Source organism: Thamnophis elegans, chromosome 13, assembly GCF_009769535.1.
Source record: "Thamnophis elegans isolate rThaEle1 chromosome 13, rThaEle1.pri, whole genome shotgun sequence".
Taxonomy (NCBI): domain Eukaryota; kingdom Metazoa; phylum Chordata; class Lepidosauria; order Squamata; family Colubridae; genus Thamnophis; species Thamnophis elegans.
Genome location: NC_045553.1, coordinates 23,595,805 through 23,621,512, shown reverse-complemented (window position 1 = coordinate 23,621,512; position 25,708 = coordinate 23,595,805). Strand labels below are relative to the sequence as shown.

Genomic DNA, 25,708 nt, shown 5'->3' with positions numbered 1-25,708 from the left:
AGAGTTTTGCTGTTCAAATGAGGGGGATTGTGAGCCATTATTATCAAAATCAATGGCTTTTTCCATACATTTTGTTCAAGCCAGAGGTGATATTCATCAGGTTTGGACCAGTTCTGGAGAACCGGTAGCAGAAATTTTGAGTAGTTCGGAGAACCGGTAAATACCATCTCTGACTGGCCCCGCCCCCGTCTATTCTCTGCCTCCCGGAGTCCCAACTGATCGGGAGAAAATGGGGATTTTGCAGTATCCTTCCCCTGCCATGCCCACAAGCCATGCCCACCAAGTATACCACCAGAGGTGAGTTTCTACCATTTTGCACTGGCTTGGGCAAATCGGTAGTGATAATTTGACCTGGATGGCAGAACCAGCAGTGACCCAGGCTGGCCACACCCCCGAAACTGATTTCCAGGTGTCTGCTGCCGTTGCTGGCATGGTTTTTATTAGCTTTTCATGGTCTTCGCACATACGCAGAACAATTTACAGCTAACTGTGCATGAGTGTCTGCTGCCCGTGTGAGCATGAAGCGAACTGGTACAAAGGGCAGAAGGAACCCACCCTTGCACACTACGCCCACAGAGTAGTAAATTTTTGAATCCTACCACTGGTTGAAGTCAACCACAGAGTTCCTTGCTACAAGATGCTTACAACTTAAAATTGAGAGCAATGAGGAAAGGACAACAGATCAAAAGGGAACAAAAGAGAAGAAGTGTAATTATGCCCAAGCTTCGTTCCACTTTGGGAAAACTGGGTGAGCCTCTTTTAGATGTCCACAAGACTTTCTGGAGGCTTGGTACCCATGCAAAATGGTTAAGGCTTGGACAGACTCAAGTCCTTTATGGTTTTGAAGGCTGGGCACAGATTTCTCTTGACTCTATGGCCAGATTCATACAACATCTCACCAGATATTCACCTTCAGCCAGAGGTGGTAATCAGCAGGTTCTGACATGTTCTAGAAAACCGGTAGCAGAAATTTTGAGTAGTTCAGAAAACTGGTAAATACCACCTCTGACTGGTCCTGCCCAGTGGTGAAATTCACATTTTTTTTACTACCGGTTCTGTAGGTGTGGCTTGGTGAGCGCGGCAGGGAACAGATACTGCAAAATTCCCTCCCCACTCCCGGAGGAAAGATACTGCAAAATCCTCATTCCCTTCCAATCAGCTGGGACTCGGGAGGCAGAGACTAGATGGGGCAGGGCCAGCCAGAGGTGGTATCTGCCGGTTCTCCAAACTACTCAAAATTTCCGCTACCTGCTGAATTTCACCCCTGGCCCCGCCCCCATCAATTCTTTCCCCTGCCCCGACTGCCTTTAGCTCAGGTTGACAAGACAGGTGACCAGGTTAAAACAAATAAGCCATGTTTTGGCTTAACTAGGTGGCTTCTTTTGCATAACAGATTCAGACAATGGTTGAGTCCCATCCCCAACCCCAAACTAGCAAAATCCATTTTAGCCTAATCGAATCCACTGTATGAATTGATCCCACCTTTCTCAGTCAATTGCCTACTCCAGCGAATACGTGAACAGGAAAATTTTTCCTGGAAAATGGTTTTTGTGAAGGTTTTCGCCCTTTGGAGCTTATATAAAGATTTCAACCCCAGCTAACCTTGGTTTGGGTTTAACGAAGTTGGAAATGTGTTAACAAAGCTAACATATTTGAATGGGATAGTATATTACTTGATAAATGAATGAGAAATGAATGTTTGGTTATAGATAAGGATAAGTATCAAATGAGAAGATATATGGGGAAAAATGGAGGGGCAACTTGAAATATACTCTTAATGAGGGAAAATAACTGAGACTATAAGAAGAGATGTAAAAATTTGGTGTGTGTAATGATGTATAACTATGTAATATTAATATGAGGATAGCTGGAAATCTGAACCCGGGCCCACACTTTGGCCAAAAAAATATGTTTTATGGGGGTGGAAGGGATAACAATGAAATTGCCATATATGTGTACCTTTAAGAGGAGGATGTATGTTAAAATTATTAATAAGAAAGATGTTTATTGAAATGTAATTATTAATACCATCAATATTAAATGGAGTTTGCTCAAACGCTGAAATACACCATGCAAGCGAAGTGGAGAGAGTGGACGAGAGAAAGGAAGAGGAGAGGAGGAAGAGAGGGGTTAGGAGAGGGAGCAGAGGGGAGGAAAAGAGTAGGAGAGAGAGAAGTAGTGGAAAGAGGAGAAGGAGAGAGGAAGGGGAAGTAAAGAGGGATGGCAGAGGGAAGAAAGGAGGTAGGGAGGAGGAGAGAGGGAGAGGAGGCAGGATGGCAGTGGATAGGGGTATAATATGGTGTAAGAAAGCAGAAGAGCAAATGATAGTCACTGTAGGTTGCTGGTAAGACGAATTGATATAATATGGAATAACACAAAATAGTGCTGCTTAAGATGTAATGATATACCTCTGGTTACTTGTATGAAAATGAAAATTAAAAAAATCATTTTATCATTGCCCTATCAATGGTAGCCCTGAGTCACCGGCGAGACAAAAATAATAACAAGTCTCAAATACAGTACTAAAAATCTGAATTATTGGTTTCCCCAAGCCACTGGCTTTTCAAAATTAGTGTTTCCTTTTCCAGCTGTTGCTGTCCTCCTTCCGCCCTCCCTGTCTATCTTCTCTGCATGTAATTAACAGCGACTCCCAATTTAATTAACAGCTTCTAGGGAGCCCCAGCTAAGGCCGCATCTCAAGTGCCACCAGAGCACAGCTCTGGGGTGTCCTCCATTTATCTCCCCCCTCCCTTGTCAACGGTTGCCAGCAGGGATGACTCTCTGAAATGGAAGCAGGTCAAGCTAATGTCGCAGACGCCGAAGCTGGGTCATGCTTGTGGCTCCACTGCGGATGACGCTCAAGAGACAACCATTCCAGAATGAAGGCTACGGTGGCTGGGTTGGACTTGCCCACCAATGAGGGACGCTTCCCCAGATCTGAGAATGGGACAACCAGAAGTAGTTGGAGCTCAAAATTCTTCACGCTGTCCAGAAGTTTTCAAAAGTAGACTGAACTGCCATTTGATTGGGATGGAATAAGGTCTCCTTGTTCTGACCTAGGCTTCCCAAGATCATGAAGCTGACTCCTCGTCCCGATAAAACCCCTTTTATTTAGGTTAAAGGGAATTCCTCTCCAGTAAAGTCCCGGCCAACAGTCTTTCATGAGATTTTACAACTACAGGCCTTTATCACGCTTGGAGAGCTGCCAGGCCGATATCTTCCAAACGGCACAATGTAGCAGACAATTCTTGGCAAGAAGTCAGGAACAGCTCTTCGCCCTCATGAATTCAACTAATTGTCTCCTGCAAACTCCCCTCCCCTTTTGCTCCTCTTTATTTATCATACTGATCCTGCTTTCCTCCAATCCCCAAGGCAACATAGTAGTTGACTAGAGCGGGAGTCTCCAACCTTGGAAACTTTAAGATTTGTGGACTTCAACTCCCAGAGTTCCTTTGCTGGCTGAGGAATTCTGGGAGTTGAAGTCTACAAGTCTTAAAGTTGCCAAGGTTGGAGACCCCTAGATTAGAAGAATGGAAACTTGGGTGTCACCAGAAATCAGAATAGATTTCTTCCAGAATTGGAAGTCAAAGGCTGCAGGCCACTCTTTAGCTACAGGTTGAATAACCCTGGTTGAGGGTATAGGGGCAGCAGAAATTTTGCATTTCTCTGATGAAAGGTTGGAAACAAGCAGCAAATGCAATGACTTACACCCATATCGTGCTGAAACACACCTGTTAATGTAAATTAAGAGCTTGGCAGGGTATGTTTTTGGCTTTCTGTTCTCAAAAGTTGACAACTGGCCAGGAGGATAACATTCTGGTTGAACCAGTACACAGGCTGGGTCGAAACACCAAGCACGTCCTCATCGTAGCTTCTTCGCCTCCTCCTCCGCTTCCTCCTCCTCCTCCTCCTCCTCCCTCTCGTGGCAAGAAAGTGGCAGAATCATGCATCTTACAAAGAGACTGGAAAATGGCCCAACACCAACCATCCGGTGAGCCGAACCTAACGTCCTCTCTGTTTATGGTTCTTTTGCTTCTTCTCAGTAAATAAGCATCTCCAAGAAGTTCTGTTCTGACCAAGGCTTCCCAAGAGCATGAACCAAACTCCTTGTCTCTCCCCCCCCCCCAAATTAATTGACTGTGAATTCTGCTCATTCACATCCAACTAAGTATTTCAAGGGAGGATTTACAGTCACAGACCTTATCTGGCTTGGAGAGCTGCCAAGCCGATATCTGCAAAACTTGGCAAAGAGTCTCAGAGAGTCACCAACCAATAAAGTGAACTAATAGTCTCCTGCAAACTCTACTCCGCTTTCACTCATCTTTTATTTCCTCTGGGAGGGGCCATTCATCATCCACTATGGCCTTCCTCCCAAGTCGACCCCTGTTCTTTAGCTGTTCCCTTCATCTGGCAACTCTGTGCTTGCACACACTGAAAACAGGCTTCAGCTGTTCTTCTGCCTCACTGATGTCTGACTCTGAAGGCAGCTGATAACTGGCATATGGCCCTGGCCCCCTATCTGTCTCCGACACAGAGCCCTCATCAGAGCCTTCCCCAAACTCCAGGACTGGCCTGTGTTCCTCCCCAACCTCTTCATTGTCCAAATCTGCTGCCAGCTCTGCTGGCCGCTGGCAGGCCACAACAGGCTCCTACTTGAGGCTCAATGATCTGGAGCTACCATGTAATCTCTCCTGGCACCTGGCAACCTCCATGCCTCAAACTGATTTCTTAAACTTCATTACTTCAAAAGCATTCACAAGGCTGCAGGCACCTCTGCAAAGCTAATTCCACCCCAAAGCATCATCATCACCTTGGGTTTCCAGGCATGCCTCTGGATCGTGTCTGAAACGAAGGCATTATTTAAAAAGAAGACCAACGAGATTCAGCTGTTGAAAAAGGGTTTGGTTAGAACGATGCTCATCCAGCCAGAGCACACAAACAAAAATCAATGACTGCCAACCTGCCTTCCATTTAGCACCTGTACAAGCTCCCAGTGATGAAGCTCCCACAATTTCTGAAGGCAACTTCTGTTCCACGGGTTGATTGCTCTCACTGTCAGAAGTTTTCTTCTTATTTCCAGGTTGAATCTCTCCTGGATCAGTTTCCATCCGTTATTCCTTGTCTGGCTTTCAGATGCTTTGGGAAATAGCTTGATAGCTCCTCTCTATGGCAGCCTCTCAAATATTGGAAGACTGCTATCATGTCTCCTTTGGTCCTTCTCTTCACTAGACTAGCCAGGCACAGTTCTTGCAAGTGTTCTTCATATCTTTTAGTCTCCAATCCCCTTTGGACTAAAAGTCTTCTAGTCTAAACCCCAGCTCAAGCAGGAGACCCTACACCATTTCTGATAGATGGCAGTCCAGTCTCTTCTGGAAAGCCTCCAGGGATGAAGCTCCCACAACTTCCGAAGGCAACTTCTCTTCCATGGGTTGATTGTTCTCAATCTCAGAAATTTTCTCCTTATTTCCAAGTTGAATCTCTCCTTGTTCATTATTCCTTGTCTGGCCTTCAGGTGCTTTGGAAAATAGCTGCACCCCCTCCTCACTGTAGCAGTCCCTCAAGTATTGGAAGACATTTATATATGCATTGGCATATATAAAGCATATTACTGCTAGCAATCTTAATGCTTTCCCTCTGTGGATGCAACCTAGGATTGCATTGGCTTTTTTGGCAGCTGAACTCTGAAGAGATTAGAGGAGATTCCTGGCCAAGGAAACTATGGCCAACAGATCAATTAAGGCTCCAGTGGATGGAAATCTATCAAAGAGAGAGGCAACCTAGAACCAAGGAGAAATTTCCTGACAGCGAGAACCATTAATCAGTGGAACAGCTTGTCTCCAGAAGTTGTGGGTGCTCCATCACTGAAAGTTTTAAAGAAGAGATTGGCTAACCATTTTTCTGAAGTGGTGTAGGGTTTCCTGCCTAAGCAAGGGGTTGGACTAGAAGACCTCCAAGGTACCTTCCAACTATTCTATTCTATTTTATTCTATTCTATTTTATTCTATTCTATCCCTTATTCTATTCTATGCCTTATTCTATTCTATCCTATCCCTTATTCTATTCTATTCTATTCTACCCTTATGCCTCATCTAGTGAAAAGAAGGACTAGGGGAGACATGATAGCAGTCTTCCAATATCTCAGGGGCTGCCCCAAAGAAGATGGAGTCACGTTATTCTCTAAAGGACCTGAAGGGAGGACAAGAAACAATGGGTGGAAACTAATCAAGGAGAGAAGCAACTTAGAACTAAGGAGAAATTTCCTGACAGGGAGAACAATTAATCAGTGGAACAACTTGCCTCCAGAAGTTGTGAATGCTGCAACACTGGAGGTTTATAAGAAGAGATTGGATAACCATTTGTCTGAAACGGTATAGGGTTTCCTGCCTAAGCAGGGGGTTGGACTAGAAGACCTCCAAGGTCCCTTCCAACTCTGTTATCCTACCCTACCCTATTCTGTTCATGTGAACTGAGATGCGGTTGCTAGGGATTCAATGGCAGCCCTCAAATTTGCTACCTGATGTTCCTCTTTCCTTTACCAAGTCCTGAGGCAGTGATGGCGAACATTTTTCTGTTCGGGTGCCAAAAGGGTGCACATTTGCATGCTTGTTTCCAAACTTCCAGTAGACCCACTGGGCCCGTTTTTCGCCCGAGGATTTCCTGAAGACTGGGCAGGGTGAAAAAAAGCTCCCCTGCCCTCCAAAAGGCCAAAAATTAGCTGGCCAGCATGCGCATGCGTGCTGGAGCTGACACAGGGCAACACCTCGTGCATCCTCAGATATGGCTCCGTGTGCCACCTGTGACATGCATGCCATAGGTTCCCCATGAGGTAATTCTCCTTCTCTTCTTCTTGTGCTATTTTGCCTCTCATTCATGTCTTGGGCTCCTCTTTAAAAATGCTGAGCATTCAAGGTCAATAATAATAATAATAATAATAATAATAATAATAATAATAATAATAATAATAATAATAATTGGCACACTGGGTGCTATTCCAAAAGCACTGGAATTACATTTAAAACAGTTAAAAATTGACAAAATCACCATCAGTCAAATGCAAAAAGCTGCACTGCTTGGATCTGCACGCATATTACGAAAATACGTTACGACGTCCTAGGCCCCTGGGTGGGGCCCGACTAGTAACCAATGCCAAATCCGGCGAAACAACTGGCCGCTGTGATACAATTGTACAATAATAATAATATTACTGACAGGCACTTGGCCCACAACACACCTGACATAACAATAGTTGAAAAGAAAAAAAGTATGGTTCATTGACATTGCAATACCTGGAGATGTATGAATTGAAGATAAACAGCAAGAAAAAATCACAAAGTACAGGGACCTGCAAATTGAAGTTGAGCGACTGTGGAAAAAGAAATCGTGTGTTGTCCCGATTGTAATTGGAGTCCTTAGAGCAATACCTAAAGGGCTACCTCACTATTTGGAAATTCTAAATTTATCAGACTTAAAACATTCTGGTTCTACAAAAAAACCACCCTACTTGGAACAGCTTATATCCTCTGACGTTACCTTAACAGTTCCTAGGTCCTTGGTTAGGACTTGAGCTGTTGAGCTACCAACCAGCCCCAAAGGCTGTGAATCTCACCAAAGATTAACATAATAATAATAATAACAAACAACAACAACAACAACGCTGCACCACTACCAGTACTGGGTTTGATAATATGACACTCAACCCAGCAATTCCACTCCTGTCTTCTCTGAAAACTGATGCAAGCTAGGAAGGAAGGAGAAATTAAGGTCAGGGAGCCACAGGGGAAAAATTAAACTGTTAACCCAAAGCAGTAGAATTGCTTGCCTTGCTGTTCCTATTGATGGGTGGAGCTACCTACCAACTTGCCGATTAATTCAAACTTCAAACGCTTGAATGGGACGCTTCAAGAGCTTGAATATCGTGCTTATGTAACGTGTAAAAAAACCTAGGCATGTGCCTTTAAAGAAAGGGGGGGGAATGCAGAATTCTATTCCTAGCACAGCTTCAGTGTTATCCCCACCGTAACTTTAAAGATGGGCCTTCATTTCTTGAGAGTGAAAACGGAAGTTGTTCCGAAACGCCAACGTGTAATTTGAAATAGCGAAGGAATCAAGAGAGTCACTATAAAATCTCACATCGTTTCCTTCAGATGATTAAGCTTAGGAACTGGATTATCCATCTTAAAGTCACCAGAACTGTAGTTCTTTTATGGAAACCTCTACAAGCAGGGGTGGGATTCAGTCGGTTCAGACTGGTTCGGGCAAACTGGAAGCTAATTTTACATCTGATCTGCTGAAACGGTAGTTGGAAGGGCTGGCCCCGCCCACCCTGCTCCTCTCCTTCCAGGAGTCTCCACGCAGCCTGTTCATCATGACAGGTAAGTGTAGGGTCCGCTCGGAGGCTCTGGGAGGGCAAAAAAACGGGCCTCCCACAAGTACCAGAAGTCTGGAAATGGGCCTCCAAACCCCAGGGGAGGCCGTTTTCGCCCTCCTGGACGCTCTAGAGCCTGGGGAGGGTGAGAAATGAGCCTCCCGGAAGTTCTGGAAGTCCAGAAATGGGTCTCTTTCTGGCCTCCAGAGGGCTTCCGGAGCCTGGGGGAGGCTGTTTTCACCCACCCAGATGCTCAAGAAAACCCTCAGGAGGCTGGGAAAGACAAAAACGCGCGCGCACACAGACACACACCATGGTACAGGACGTTGAGTAGGCCACGCCCACCATGGCCACGCCCACTCAACAACTGGGCAGAGAACCAGTTGCTAACATTTTTCAATCCCATCCCATTCTACAAAATGCTCAATAAAATGCTCAATAAGAGTCCCATTCGCGTTTTTGCCAACAGCATGATGCATTCAACACAACACGTAGTCCTGTGTAAGGATGATGCTCACTTAGATGTTTGGTCCGAACGGGAGACAAAGGGAATGAAAATGAGAACTATCGAAATAAAATTAGATGTAGGAGATGACTAAGCTGCAGTGCGAGGGAGTGGTCAAATGCATCACCAGAGTCCCTTCACGCCCACAAGAGATCTCAGTCCAGCCCACCTTGAATTCTGTTGACTCTTTTTATCTACCGCCAATTCGTTTTGACCGTTAGTAGTTCGGATTCTTGCAGAGAACGTTAGCATACAATAAACGTATATCCTTTCGGATTGCCTGCACTCCTAACTTCCTGAACTTGACAGTAAGGATGGAACTGAAGAATGCATACGGCTCTAGATGACATTTTAAGGGGGAAACATCTGCAGACATCTACTTGTCATGTCTCTTTTTTTATCAATACCGTACACAATCGAGAAAAGCGATGCTATCTCTGGGAACTTTTAGCTCTACAGTTTGGGATGAAGACCCTTTGAATGGTGTGGCAGTAGGAAGGGATTTCCAAAGGAAAAAATATTGCAGACTACAGGAACCAGGAGCACCAGTCAGGTGACCCTGAGGACACAGATAAACCTCCAGGTGGCCTCAACGTCCCTCTAAAAGGATGCAAATGACCAGCTGCCTGCAAGGAATATAAATCCTTCCATTCCCCCCTATCCTGTCAGAGCTGAAGAAGCTTCTTGGTTGAGAAGTGAAAGGTCTTCAAAAGAAATAAAAAACAAGGAAGTCCAGTTGCCTCTTGAAAAAAGCACCTTTGGGACAACCATGACCTGGATGACTGAGAATCTCCACAGACTTTGAGTCTCTGAGAAGACACAATAACTCACCGTGGTAGGGCACCGTTTTCCTGGGCACCAAGTTCCACCAGTTGCTGACTGCAGAGGCCTCCGTGTCGAGTACCAGCGACGTTAAGAGAAACACGCTAACGACCACTTGAGGAACCATTCTGCTGGGGAAGGAAGATTCCCACCGTAGTCCAAGAAAAACCATCCACGCCAAACAGCTCCTGCTGCTCTTGGTGTTAGAATCCTGGTTCCTTTCTTCCTCAGTTGAGTTGGCCTGGCAAGGGGGAAGAGGCAAGGGGTTAGTTGGCTAAGGTAGGGAGTCAACCAGTTTTCCAAAGCACCAAGGCATGGCTAGGCTAGTGAAGAGAAGGACCAGTAATCTTCCAATATTTGAGGGGAAGCCACAGAGAGGAGGGGGTCAACCTATTTTCCAGAGCCCCTGAAGGCCAGACAAGGCACAATGGATGGAAACTGAACAAGGAGAGATTCAATCTGGAAATAAGGAGGGATTTTCTGACCGTGAGAACAACCAACCCATGGAACAGAAGTTGCCTTCGGGAGTTGTGGGAACTTCATCACTGGAGGCTTTCAAGAAGAGACGGGCCAGCGATCTGTCAGAAATGGTGTAGGGTCTCCTGTGTGGAAGGGGGTTGACCTATAAGGTCCCTTCTAACTCTGTTAAGCTGTTACAGTGGCATCAACCACATGCCCAGCATCTCAATGGGAAGGAAGGAAGGTGAAAGGGAAGTAGGGTTGCATGGGAATAAAGGAAGCACCGAGGGAGTTTCCGTTCGGATACCAGTCTTCTGCTCAGAGACTCAAGGACCCTGGTGATTCAGCCAATGAGCAACAGGAAGTGGAAATTTGAGAATCCTTGTTCCCCCGCCCCCACCCTCCTCGGCCTCACCACTCCTTGCTAGCCCACATGCTCCCAGTTTCCCAGATTTCACAATCTGGCTTCCTGTATAATCTCTATTTAAGGGAAAGGGAAAGGCTTTCTTTTTAAGTTTCCCAGAAAAGCTGGTCTGGATGGAAGAGTGTGTCTCTGAAATGTAAGCAGCACATTAAACCAAAAGAAACAAATGGCGCTTCTAATCTCATCGTTCCAAGTTACAACAGGGAGAATTTCCTCCCCTGTGCTTTTATGAGACTGGAAATGAGGACTTTGATGGTGGGCAATTCTGACAGCAGAAAAGGGGGAAAAACAGATTGGTGAGATAAACTGCCATTCTCTTTCCCCAAAATGTTGGTTCCTCACCCCACAAAAAAATTGACCCCTCCAAAGCAGTGTCAGTTCCCACAACAGTTGTTACAAACTCTTTGTTTTTTTTTAAAAAAAATAGTTTTTATTAAACATTTAACCTTTAAAAACAGGGGGGGAAAACAAATACAGAAAAAACAACACACACAATATAAAATAGTCTTACAGCCTTCTGCATCAGCTTACATTTTTAGCTTTTATAGTTCTCTATTCAACATTGCCTTCCGATCGGTTTTAACGTCTATAATAGTGTAATAACAGTTATATTCACAGTTGTAACCATAATAATTTGTTCATATCACCATTATATTTACATTATGGTCAATACTTTTAAGTTTGATAGTAATTAGCAACTTTGATTAATTTTTATTCAATACTAGTTTAGAAAAAGCGAAAAAAAGACCTCTATTTCCTGTTTTGGCTTCTGTTTTCTGGCCATATAAATTCTAGAATTTATATGAATTTATACATTCTATTCCATATTTTATAATAATCCGATTCTTCTTTTTCTTTTAACTCCACACTCTTACACACTCTTTGAACTTGTTACAAGAGAGGGACTATCATGCAACTCTTTTCCTAAAGAGTTGCTAAGTCAAGCAACAACTACAACACACAGCATCTTCTACCAATAAATGCTTTGTGAATGAGTACTCAAAATGTAGAGACCAACCGCCTCATCACAACATCAGTAGCTCAGTTTTCCCCAAACCGATAATTCTCCAAACCGCCTGGATATATAAAGCTCACGATTCTCAGATTTCTCTTGCAAGAGGTTTGAGCATCGTTAAGATTTATAAAAAGATACCCCGACCAGAAAGGGTGTAATAAATTTATCTGCCTGTGGATATCTGCACAGGATTGCAAAAGCTAGTTCTACAGTCTCCTAAGCAGATTTTAGTCATTCAGGATAAGTATCAAGCCCGCTAGATATGGAGTCATTGAGATGCATTCATGCACTGCTTTTAAAATATGGCTCATACGATGCTCAGGAATAAGCAAGTGGCTGGGGGCGGGGGGTTGTTTCTTAGGGGAAGAGGGTGCATGAAGCAGGAAAAAAAATGGTTTATTTCAGACTCAAAACAACCTTTTTTGTATTGGAGGGTCTGCCAAACTGTTCCAATTCAACACAAACACAGATAAAATGTAAAGGTTCCCCCCCCCCCCACATATGTGCTAGTCATTCCCGAATCTAGGGGGTAGTGCTCATCTCCATTTCAAAGCTGAAGAGCCAGCGCTGTCCAAAGACGTCTCCGTAGTCATGTGGTCGGCATGACTAAACAGTGAAAGCACACGGAACACTGTAACCTTCCAATCCAAGGTGGCCCCTATTTTTCTACTTGCATTTTTTACGTGCTTTCGAACGGCTAGGTTGGCAGAAACTGGGACAAGTAACAGGAAATATTCTGACAGTGAGGAGGATAATCAACCGATGAAACAGAATTTGCCTTCAGAACTTATGGGAAGTTATCCCTGGAAGCTTTCAAGAAGAGATTGGACTGCCATTCTCTCAGAAATAGTGTAAGGTCTCCTGTTTTGGGGTGGGTGGGGTTGGACTAGATGACCTACAAGGTCTCTTCCAACTCTGTTAATCTGTTAAAACAGTACTGTTTCACTCCATGCACAGCCTCGCAATTCCCCCTGTCTCATCTCATGTCAGAAATGCAGGTGCTAGAAAAAGGGGGAAATTATTAATGTAATACTTTAAATATTTTTAAAAGCTTTAATCATTGTAGCCCTTGTTCCACCGTGCTTGCGAAAACCACTTCTGGGTGCAGAGTCTATATTTTAACCTTTCTCAACTTTCCTATCTCTCCCGGCGTTTTTCACAAGGCTGCTTCAATCTTTTTTTTTTTTTTAAGTTTTTACTTAAAAATAAGTTGCATCAAAAGCTGGCAAGTTAATCCAAGCATCTCTTTCAAAGGCCTCGATTGGTCCTTTTCAAATACTTGGACCGGCAGAAATGTTTCTGGAACCTGCCCCTTTTTTGAAATATTCAAAAGTTCAATTTTCTGACGTGGCAACTAACTGCACAGCCCCGATTCGGTTTTTTCAAGGCCACTGGATGCCAGTTGGATTCTGCAGCAGCTAGCAATGCCTCTCTCCAACTGGCAGAAAAAGCAAGCAGAGTATTATTATTATTATTTTATTTTTTGCACAGGATATACCTACTCCAGCTAGCCTGGGGTTGTTTTTTTCTCCCCCCACGCACCCCCCCCCGGGAATCGCCTTCCATCACAACACGCAGGAAAGTTACTTGTTTTCCTACAGGCAGACACTAGGCAGCAGAAGCTGCAGATGGGCTAAACTTCAGTTGAATTGGCCTGGTGTCATTTTTCAAGATGCGATATTATTTACCCAGCTGATTGTTTGAAGCCCAGCCACTGACGTTGATGGGAGGGCAAATGGCCCAGGAAGGAATGTGCAAAAACAGCAAATGGAGGAGAAGGAGGAGCAGAGCTTTCCTCCCCAGTCTCAGCTTCGGAATATTTTTGCAAAGGAAGCACAAAAATTTCGAGCAGCTAAAGCAACTGGTCAACCCTTCCCAGTCCGTTTCCCCCCTTCTTCTTTCCTCCATGCAAAAGTCTTCGTTTTTGCTCCTTGCTCCCTCCTCGCCACTTACACGACGGGAATGCTTGGACAGATTGGCAAAACCGAATCCAGTTCCTCTATAAACCAACGATGTTCGTGTTTACTTCTGATTAACAGATTAGCAGAGTTGGAAGGGACTTTATAGGTCATCTAGTCCACCCCCTGCTCAACCCTCTGCTCCAATAGGAGGCCAGTCTCTTCTTGAAAGCCTCCAGGGATGAAGCTCCCACAACTTCCGAGGGCAACTTCTGTTCCATGGGTTGATTGTTTTCACTGTCAGAAATTTTCTCCTTATTTCTAGGTTGAATCTCTCCTTGGTTAATTTCCATCTATTATTCCTTGTCTGGCATGCATAAGCGCAACAGCGTGCCTACCATCCCTGTCCTACTGTCCCCATTTATATGTACTCTTTTTATGTGTTTATGGCTATGTTTTGCTTATTTATGTCCATTTATTTGTGCCATTTTTTTCCATGTGTTTTCATACTTGTTTCCTTGTACTTGATGACAAATAAAAATAAATAAATAAAATAAACTGAACCCTGAAGGACATTTTTCTTCCAACAATAGGATTTTGTAAATCCGGGAAAGTCTTTTTTTGGGGGAAAACTCCCCCAGCAAATTTCTCTCTTCGGAATCTCTTGCCAACTCAAAAGGGCTGGGATTTTTCATGGCTTGGAAAAAGTGCATTTGGTTCCAAGTTGGAGATGGACTTTTGTTTCAGGAGTGGTGGGGAAAACTTTCCAGAACATTTATTGTCCCCTGAAAGCTTTATAGCAGGAACATTTCCAGGCCAAAGGCCATCCTCCTCTCCAAAATGGGCGATTCCGTGACAAACACATTGGGTGAGGCCAAAACACAAACAGCAAAACACACATCTTCCTTAATATAACTGATACGCCTGCTTCCAATTTAATTTAGCTCAATCCAGCTGATAGGATCCCCTGTCATCTGCAAAATAATTTGCTCCATCCAGGATATTATTATCTGTGTCTTTTGTGTTGTTTTTGTGGGGGTTTTGTTGCATTGTTCTTTGTTTTGAAAGGTTTGCAACAATTGGTGCTTTTTATTTTATCTTAATACAAACAATCCATCTTCCATTAAACAGTGTGTCGCCTGGGCCTAAATGTTTTGTGCAATAACAATTAAAATTTGCAATCATATTCATTATTTAATCTAGTCTTAGTTTAATACCAATACCTTAAGTGTCTAATACTATAACAATCCTCTTCTTGGTTTATTTAACTCTATTAATACATTTCCTATATTTTACTCATCTACTTTTATTTCTCATTCTTATATTTATTCTCTAACCATCGATAAAATGATTCCCATATAGTATAATAACCAGTGTGTTCTTTCTCTTTGATTGCCAGTGTTAATCTGTTCATTTCTGCACATTCTGTTTGCAACAATAGTAAAGCCAAGCAGATTCCCTCCTGCTCCTCCTCCTCCTCCCCCATCAAAAACAAAACAAACCCCAAACTTGTGGAGTGTTTGTGGTTCACACCCAAGCACTGGCTTTCGTAGAAACCAGGAAGTGAGGGTAATCCTTGTTTCATAAGAGTTCATTTAGTGACCAAAGTTACGACAACACTGATAAAAGTGACTCATTACCATTTTTCACAGTGATCAAAATCCTGACCTTTGGCAACTGACATGTACTTATGCCTGTTGCTGTTGTTCCAAAATCATGTGATTTCCTTTTGCAACCTTCCAACAAATTGGGGAAGCTGGATTCAATTAACCACCTGGTCACTAGCTTATCAACTGCCACGATTCCACTTAACAACGGTGGCACGAAAGGCGGTACCATGGGCCAGAACCCACCAAACAAATGTCTCACTCAACGACAAACATCAAGGGCATAATTGCGGTTGTCCATCAAGGACTATCTGCAGTTTTTGCACATTTGTTTTCCTGCACCTCTTTGCTCAATGTTGGAACTTTTATATCAGGTGCAAATGAAACAAGGAAGCGAAAAAAAACATCCTGGTTTTTGAAAAATCACCTGCAAGAGGAAGCAAAGAACTAGGCTAGACAGATCAGTGGCCCAGCCCCGTGATTTATAGATTGGGGTGCCGCTCCTCCCATAAGGTTCCCCACGTACACAGATGAGCAACTGACCCTGTCACCTTTGTAGTATGATAGGAGTTATTTCCTGGCTGGCTTCCTTCTAAGACGGTGATGGCTAACTGTTTTGTTGTTGCATGCCAAAAGCGGGGGCGCAGGCACGAGTTAGCATGGGTGCAGGCACGAGATAGTACGGGCACATACCAGTTGTGGGTTCTCAATCCCGTCGCAACCTATACGCTGCAATGGGGCCACGCATGCGCACTACTGCCCTGAGATGCTTCAGCATGTGCAAATGGCCCAGTTGGGTCAAATACAGGTAAGGAGGGCAGGTGGGCCCTCTGTAGCATCATACCAGAATGGTACCTGGTGCTCCCAGCAGGCACCAGTACACCCCCTGCACTCCCCCTGCACATGCGCACATGACACACACCCCCACTCCTGTTTTGGCCTAGTAGGCCTCCCTGCGGCCTCCTGGGAAGAAGAATTGGCCGCGAAGGGGGGCCGTACTGCACCCCCTGCGAATGCAGGTGACCCAAGCCCCCCACACATTCACACGTGTCTCCCACATGCACCCCACAACCATTCCCCACAACCCCACAACCATTTAAAAAACCATTCCATGTCCATCTTTTTTTCAAAAAAACAGGCATTAAGTGGTACCGTTTGTATGGTAAAAAGTTTAAAGACCAAAATAAAGGACAAAGGAGGGTGTGTGTGTGTGGTTTGTTTTTTTTAAGACATCTTTCTAGCTAAAGGAAATCTAGATTTTTGAAAATGTTGTCTTGTAAAGCAGTGCTTTGCACAAATTGTTGGGAGAATCAAGTTTGGCTTTTGCAAATGTTCTCGGATGGAGCCACCAGATGCCTTTGGTTCCCATCAGGCCATCTACCAGGCTAACTGGAGGGGTCAATATGCACATGTGTGTACACACACACACACACACACACAGAGGGAGGGAGAGAGAATCTCTGATCTCCCTGGGGGTTACCTTTCTCCCTACCCTACTTGACTTGCTTTTTTGAAACCTTATTTCCATTTCCAAAAAATGTAATTAAATGGAGTGAATGTGATGCCCGCGAGGCACTCATAGAAAATAAAAAATAATAATGGACAGGGAGGGGGAGGGAGGGTGCAGCCCAGAGCTGTTTGTAAGTCTCTCCCCCCCCACCTGCCTTAAAGAAAGGAGACAGCCAAAGAAGAGGCTGCAGAGAGAGACAGATAGAAAGAGGGGGGGCAGAGAGAGAGACACACACAGAGAGAAAGAGAGACAGAGAGACACACACACACAGAGAAAGAGACAAACAGACAGAGAAAGACAAACAGACAGTGAAAGACAGACAGAGAGAAAGACACAGATAGACAGAGAGACAGAGATAGATAGACACACACAGAGAGAGAGAGAGAGAGAGAGACAGAGACAGAGACACAGAGAGAGACACAGAGAGAGACAGAGAGACAGAGAGAGAGACACACACAGAGAGACGGGCAGAGACGGACAGAAAAAGAGAGAATGAGACACAGAGAGACAGAAAGACAGATAGAAAGAGACAGAGAGAAAGAGAAACAGAGAGAGACACACACAGAGAGAAAGAGACAAACAGACAGAGAAAGACAAACAGACAGTGAAAGACAGACAGAGAGAAAGACACAGATAGACAGAGAAACAGAGAAAGGGAGACAGAGATAGATAGACACACACAGAGAGAGACAGAGACAGAGAGACAGAGAGAGAGACACACACAGAGAGACGGGCAGAGACAGACAGAAAAAGAGAGAATGAGACACAGAGAGAGACAGAAAGACAGAAAGACAGAAAGAGACAGAGAGAAAGAGAAACAGAGAGAGACACACACAGAGAGAAAGAGACAAACAGACAGGGAAAGACAAAGAGACAGTGAAAGACAGACAGAGAGAAAGACACAGATAGACAGAGAGACAGAATAGATAGACACAGAGAGAGAGAGAGAGAGAGACAGAGACAGAGAGAGACACACACACAGAGAGACGGGCAGAGACGGACAGAAAAAGAGAGAATGAGACACAGAGAGAGACAGAAAGACAGATAGAAAGAGACAGAGAGAAAGAGAAACAGAGAGAGACACACAGAGAGAGAAAGAGACAAACAGACAGAAAGACAAACAGACAGTGAAAGACAGACAGAGAGAAAGACACAGATAGACAGAGAGACAGAGATAGATAGACACAGAGAGAGAGAGAGACAGAGACAGAGACACAGAGAGAGAGACACACACAGAGAGACGGGTAGAGACCGACAGAAAAAGAGAGAATGAGACACAGAGAGAGACAGAAAGACAGATAGAAAGACAGAGAGAAAGAGAAACAGAGAGAGACAGACAGAGAGACAGACACAGAGAGACAGAGAGAAAGAGAGAGAGACAGACAGAGAGACACAGAGAGAAAGAGACAGACAGGCAGACACACACAGAAAGCGAGAGAGAGCTATATAGAGACAGAGAGAGAGCTTCTCTCCACAAGGGCCATTGGACTAAAGTACTCTCAACTCGCTCTTCAAACCTGACGTGCACCTACTCGCCCCAAACAACAGCGTGACCGAACTTGCACGGGCTATTCCACACGGTCTCCGGGGGGCCTCCCACTTTCCTCTAAACAACGGGACCTCCGTGGATGTAATTACGATGATTTACTTTTCCCTCGTTCTTCTCGTTAAGCACAGGGAATGGGTTCCTGCTCATGGAGTCCCCTGGCCAAGCGATGCAAAAGAAGGTTTTTCACAAAGATCTGCAAATGAGGCATTAGGGGGAGACGTGGAGCAGAAAGCCAACTTTTTAATTTTAACTTTAATGAAGCTGAAATCTGGATGCGGAGATTTAGCTATGGAGCGAAGGCTTTCTGGAGAGGGGTTTTTTGGTTGCCCTCTTGAAAAGCCTCTTGCAAAGTGGAGGAAAGAAGGAGGGGGGAATTGCAACTGGTTTTGAAGAGCAGGTAGGACTAATGGCCGTCCAAGTGTGGCTGTGGGATGAAGAGGCAAGATAGCAGATAACAGATGAACAGAGTTGGAAAGGACCTTGTTAGGTCATCTAGTCCAACCTGCCCACCCACCCCCCAAGCAGGAGACCCTATACCATTTCTGACAGATGGCAGTCCAGTCTCTTCTTGAAAGCTTCCAGTAATGAAGCTTCCACAACTTCTGAAGGCAAGCCATTCCATTGAACAGAGTTGAAAGGGGCCTTGGAGGTCATCTAGTCGAACCACCCACTCAAGCAGGAGACCTACATCATTTCTGACAGATGGCAGTCCAGTCTCTTCTTGAAAGTCTCAAGTGATGAAGCTCCTGCAAACTTCCGAAGGCAACTTCTGTTCCATTGAGTATAGAATACCGGAGTTGGAAGGGACCTTGTAGGTCATCTAGTCCAGCTAAGCAGGAGACCCTACACCATTTCTGACAGATGGCAGTCCAGTCTCTTCTTGGAAACCTCCAGGGATGAAGGTGCCACAAGTTCTGAAGGCAACTTCTGTTCCATGGGTTGATTGTTCTCTCCGTCAGAAAATTCCTCCTTATTTCCAGTGGCATTAGTACCTAACTTGATCTTGATTGTATCCCTCTGTAAATGCAATTTAGGATTGCATTGGTTTAGGACAGAGGTTCCCAAGCCTGGCAAATTTAAGACTTGTGGACTTCAACTCCCAAAATTATCCCGTTTCAACTTGTGGAGTTGAAGTCCACAAGCCTTAAAGTTGCCAAGTTTGGGGACCTCTTGTTTAGGGTTAGGTTAGCATATCCTTCTGGATGATGGATTGGCTGTTATAGGTAGTCCTCAACTTACAACAGTTCATTGAATGACCCTTCCAGTTACAACAGCACTGAGAAAAAGGGACTTGTGACCATTTTCCACACTTATGATCGTTGCTGCATCCTCATGATCACATGATCAAAATTCAGACGATTGCCAACTGACTCGTATTTACAACGGTTGCAGTTTCCCGGGGTCATGGGATTTCCCTTTTGCAACCTTTTGATAAGCAAAGTCAATGGGGAAGCCGGATTCACTTAACAACCATGTCAAGAAAGGTCATAAAAGGGGGCAAAACTCCACTTAGCAACAGTCTCGCTTAGCAACAGGCATTTTGGGTTCAATTGCGGTCATAGGTCGAGGACTACCTGTATTGTTCAGTTCAGGATAACCTGGCCTATAGGCTAACAATGCAAGTTCTTCTTTCTAATTTCATTTCACTGGCTTGTTTGAATTGAAGCAGCCTACAAGCCCAATGAACAATCAGTGCTACACAAATGGAACTGCTCCATACATTTTGGCCCAGCTTATCCACTGACCAGTATTCTTTTAAGGGGCTTTGCCATAACTCTAAGATCAGATCTTTGCTCGGAAGATTCTCCCTCATCTCACCCTTCTTTCAGACTCTCGTCTCGCCTTTCGGAAGAGGTTTTGAAGCATTGTTGGGTATTTAGGAAATCTGAAATGTTTCTGAATATTAGTAGCTCAGATTGATAGTTAGGATGCTGATCTGAGCCCTGAGCTTGACAATTTGGTTGCAAACATTTTGTCACCATTCGAGGAGACATCGTCAGTGCGTTTTGAGTTGTGCTCGTCTGTCAGAACACAGGTCTTTATATACCTTTTTATGAGATCTCATAAAAGGGTGTTTAAAAACCTGTGTTCTGATAGACGAGCACAACTCAAAACACACTGACGATGTCTCCTCAAATGGTGATGAAACCTTTGCAACCAAATTGCCAAGCTCGGAGCTCAAACCAACAGCCTAATTTAGGAAATCACCAAGGCTTGAAACTGGCAAAAAAAATCTGCTTCTTCAATCTGGATGGAGTCCATCTGCTGAGCCCCAGAGGTCTTGGGAACAAGGCAAGAGTTCAAAAGAACCATGAATCTTTCAGCAAGTTCATCGGCTGAGCCAGCCTGAAATTTGTCTATCAACCTCAGGTGTACAAATAAACACCCCCCCCCAACACACACACACCATTTTCTTCTTTTACTATTTTGGCAAGCTGCCTGCAAGCAGGAGCCAGACAGGTTGGGCCTGTTTTCTGTTGGCTGGCAGCATCCAAACCCTTTGCAACTAGTTGTAAACAGAGGAAGTCCCCTGCCTCAAGGAACAGAATCTACGCATGGGGTGCCCAGGGAAAGGCCCACTTGGTACTTTCTATGGGAAGAGAGAGAAAGGGGGGAAAAAGAGGAAAAGAGAGAGAGAGAGAAAAGGAGAGAGGGGGGAAAGAGATGAAAAGAGAGAGGAAAAGAGAGAGGGAGAGAGGGGGGGGAGTGAGAGAGGGAGGGAGGCCCCAACATTTTCTCCACAAAAGAGAAGAGGTTTTGGAAAAGCCAGGAACAATCTGGTTTCCACAGCTGTTCACACCACAAATTACAACCAGATCTCTTGGACCGGCCAGCTGACCAAATTGCTCTCCGTGCTCCAAGATGGAAGCCTCTCTCTCCCCTCCCCACCCAAAAAGACATCCAATTAGCCTTCTTTTTTGTGGTCCCCCCCCCCCACTGAACTTTTAACTGCTTCCTGCTTTGCCTCAAGCCGAGCGCTGAGTCAGCTCCATGCAGAATCAGGGAGGAAGACGAGGGAGGGAAGCCAGGAAGGAACTGGAGGCAATTGTAATCCCCCCGCCCCCCACAAAGCAGGAGGCCTTTTTTTGATAACTGAGTTAGATCCGCATCCTCATTGACTCCCACCTCCTGGGAACGAACTGTCCTCCCCAGACAGGGAATTACAGACCTTCCAGGCCAAATCCTCATCCCCACACCCTCACCCCATGCCACATCCACCACAATCAGGCAGGAAGGGAGGCGGGGGACAAAGGAAATGGGAAGGGCAGAGAGGTGAGGGACACATTTCCAGTGCATTTCTTTGCACGTCAAGAGGTCAGCTAGCGACTCAACTAGCTTTGCCCCTCTTGATAAACCGGGTTATTTTTTAAAGGGGAGGGGAGGGATGATAGTTTAGCTCCGTAATGGCGGACCGAGGGCACATGTACCCAAAGTGTCACCCAGAGCCATGTTGCCTGGCACGAGTGGCGTCGCCTATTCCTCTTCCAGTTTTCTGGCACATGTGCGCGCACGGTGATCCGCTGGCCTTCCTGTGTGCGGCAGTGCCGGAAACTGTAAGAGCTGGTCTTCCGTTTTCTGGCGCCGGCCGGCTGATTGTCACACACACATGCATCCCAGTAACCAGAAGGCTAGCTGGGCAGTGCGCATGCACACGCCAGAAACTGGAAGTTCATTTTCTGGCCGGCACATGCGGACTGGCCAGCTGGTCTCCCGGGTTGCGACCCCAACAAGCGTGTGCGCAAGCTCCCTTTTTTGGCACTCAGTGCCAAAAAGGTTCACCATCCCTGGTTTAGCTTGTTGTGTGAACTCAGCTGATTTGGTTAGTGTAAGATTCGGGGTATTATGCATTATTAGGGCTAAATATTCGAGCAAAGGCAGCCTGGGTGCAAGTTATTCAGGTTTAAGAAAGAAGAAACCAAACTCTGTACAGGACGCCCTCGACTTACAACGGTTCATTTAGTAACCATTCAAAGTTACAACTTTAAAAAGTGACTTAGGACCACCATTTTTTCACACTTACAAGTGTTGCATCATCCCTGTGGTGACGGGATCAAAATTCGGACGCCGGGCAACCAGTTCATATTTACGACAAGCACAGCATCCCGGGATCATTTGATCCATGGGGGAAGCCAGATTCGCTTAACAACCATGTCAGTTAACAACCACAGCGACTCGCTTAACAACTGTGTTGCCAAGTTAACAATTGCAGCGGTTTGCCGAGGAACCGCAGCATAAAAATGGGGCAAAACTCACTGAATGAACAAACGTCTCGCTTACGCAACTCATGTTTTTGGCTCGGTGGTGGTCGTATGTCAAGGAGTACCTGTACCTACCCAGGAGTTTTTAAGCGAAAGAGGAAGCAACCTTCCATTTGCGTGTGAATCTTCAGCCCTCTGCTGCAGCCCCTCAGCCCACCTCCCCGGAGCGCCTTGCTGGAATGAACCTTCCCATTGCTATTTTCCAGCCACATAGATTTGGGCTATTTTCTGGGATACAATAATCCCTCGACAAGGTGTGTTGTTAAGCCTCCAGGCAGCGGATGGCACCCAAAGCGAGCTAAACCCCAACCGCAGGTCCTCCGTCTGGCGACATCAGGACTTTAAGTCGGGAGAATAAATTACATGTTTGCCCAGTTCTGGCTCTTCCTGTCTTAGAAGCAGGTTTCCGTGATTTCTTTCGAGCTTCGAGTGGAGCAGCTGGATTTGCAGAGCTCCACAATTAACAGAAAGAATGAAAAAAAATCAGTAGCCAAAAGAAGCTTCAGTAAGTGGCTTTTTCTGAAATCTCCAAAAATCGCCTGAAAACAGCCAGAAATGCAGCCAGAAAACAGGCATCCGTATGCCGGACAGCTGATCTTCAGGTTGTGGCATTCCAGCGCACGCACATGCATGAATGCATGTTCCAGTTTGGGCACTTGGTGCCGAAAAGGTTTGCCATCAGGGTTGTAGGTCATCTAGTCCAACCTCCGCCCAACCCCTGTGATGGTGAACCTCTGGCACACAAGCCTTCCAGATTCCGGCCAGCCGGCTTTCCACTTGTTTGAAATGGTGTAGGGCAGCATTGGTGAACCTTTTGGGCACCGAGTGCTGAAACGGGAGCATGCGCGCATCTGCTGGAAACCGGAAGAGCATCTGCCAGGAGCGCATGCATGCACCAAGAAGATGATCTTCTGGTTTTCGACATGTGCATGCATACCAGCCAGTTGCTCTTCATGCACGCGTGAGTGCCAGAAACGAGAAAACCAGATGGCCAGCATGCATGCATGTGCCGGAAACTGGACGATCATCTTCCCAGTGTGCACATGCACTCTGAGTGGCTGCTCTTCCGGTTTCCAGCAGAGACGCACACATGCGCACGTGCATGCTCCCATTTTGGCACGCGGTGGCAAAGAGGTTCACCAACACTGCCCTACACTGTTTCTGACAGATGGCAGTCCAGTCTCTTCTTGAAAGCCTCCATTGATGAAGCTCCCACAACTTCTGAAGGCAACGTCTGTTCCATGGGTTGATTGTCCTCATTGTTAGAAAATGTCTCCTTATTTCTAGGTTGAATCTCTCTTTGATCTATCACCTTACTATCAATTCATCGCTCACTCATTTGCACAACTCAGCAATTGCAAGCCATCCAAGGAAGCCACTGCATTGAAGACGCTTTCTTCAATCTGGTATCTTCATATACTTCCAATCTCGTGGTCCCCATAAGCTTCAATTCCCACCATCCCCAGCTAGCACTGTTCAGTCACGATGCCCGTTCCCTGCCACCTTTTCCCCCCAAACCCCTCACCTGGCTTTGCTTTTTCTTAACGCCGCAGATGGATAAGACGGATCAGAATAATCCACAACACACTTTCCAAACACAGCCCTACCCCAGAGTGGTGGCTAACACCCGCACAGAAAGAGCTCCGTTCTCCAATCCGAGCGATGCTACTTCAATCTGCATGTCATGCTTTATGTTTGAAAGTGAGCTCAGTCGCTCAGCAAGCATTTGCTGGGCACAGTTTGAGCTTAGCTGCTTTAGGTTTTCCATTCTAAGGGACATGTTCATGCAGGTGTATCATTCTAAGGTAGTGATGGCTAACCTTTTTGTCATCGCATGCAGAAAGTGTGCACATGTGCACCCATAATGCAATGCGCACGTGACCCACCCTGAACCCCCATGCATGCGTGTGCAACCCGCTGCACTCCCCCGAATCCCCGTGCATGGATGTGCAACCCCCTGCGTTCCCCCATCCCGTGCATGCATGTGCAACTCCTCTACACTCCCCCATCCTCTTTGCATGCGCATGCGACCCCCACATTCACTCCACCACCCCTGCACATGCACACGTGAACCCCACGCATGTGTGGATGAACTCCCATGCACTCCCCACCCCAGGCATGCGCACGCAACTCCTGCATGCACCTCACCCTGGCTCATGTGCGGCAGAGACCCGAAAGCCTGCTGGCTGGCAGGAGACGCACATGTATGCACGGTGGAGCTGAGCTGGGGCGACAGTTCTAACATGGTACATGCAGTGGTAATATGGCCATAAACGCCTCCAGTTGGCACCTGTTTGGCTCCCTTTTCCATCTGACATGGTGCGATTAAATAATATTATTTTAATTTTAAAAAGGCAGAAGCCCGGCAGAGTTATAAGCAAAGTTCCGGTATCCAGCATCTGGTTTCATTCTGGGGATGCCCATGGCTTCCCATATATTCTAAAGAAAATCAAAGGACTAAAAGACCATTTATCCACCTGCTCACAAAAGGACCAACCTATCTGATCGTCATTTGCAACCTTCCCAGCTGGCGTCCGAAAAACCAAGTCTACAGGGGAAGCCAGGTGCACTGAACAATTGCATGATATCATGCAATTGTTAACAATTTATTTTAATAAACTGCAGTGATTCATAATAACGGTGGCTAAAAAGACCATCACGTTGAGCATGACTCACAACCTCCTTGCTTGCTTAGCAATGGAAATGTTGACCCCAACTGTGGTCATATAAGTCAAGGACCGGAGGTGGTATTCTAATGACACGGACCGGTTCACCCACCCGGCCTGGCTCTACGGGATCCCATTTGGGCCTTTTTTTTAGTCAAAGTGCATTCGTGCAAGGTTCAGCACATGTACTGACATTGTGCGCTCACATTTGAGAACCAGTAGGGAAGGTAAGGGAATACCACACCTATCAAGGACTACTTATGTGCCTGATTCACATCAATTGTATTTTGCATATTAGGTAAAGGTAAATATTCCTCTCGCACATATGTACTAGTCGTTCCCGACTCTAGAGGACAGTGCTCATCTCCGTTTTCAAAGCTGAAGAGCCAGTGCTGTCCGAAGACGTCTCTGTGGCCGGCATGACTAAACACCGAAGGCTCATAGAACGCTGTGACGTTCCCACCAAAGATAGCTCCTATTTTTCTACTTGCATTTTTTACCTGCTTTTGAACTGCTAGGTTGGCAGAAGCTGGGACAAGTAACAGGAGCTCACTCCGTTACGTGGTACTAGGGATTCGAACCGCTGAACTGCCAACTCCTCTGATCGACAAGCACAGCGCCTTAGCCAC

General features: G+C 45.6%; 1 protein-coding gene across 1 annotated transcript in view; it reads right to left on the bottom strand.

The window, feature by feature from the left end:
- The window catches only part of SEMA4C (semaphorin 4C), a 99,756-nt gene that overhangs the window by 60,242 nt on the left and 13,806 nt on the right, over positions 1 to 25,708 (bottom strand). Inside the window, exon 2 of the mRNA XM_032228988.1 lies at positions 9,702 to 9,933. Within this exon, the coding sequence (XP_032084879.1) occupies positions 9,702 to 9,864 (163 nt within the window). The 5' untranslated portion in view covers positions 9,865 to 9,933. The remainder of the gene's footprint in view (positions 1 to 9,701; positions 9,934 to 25,708) is intronic.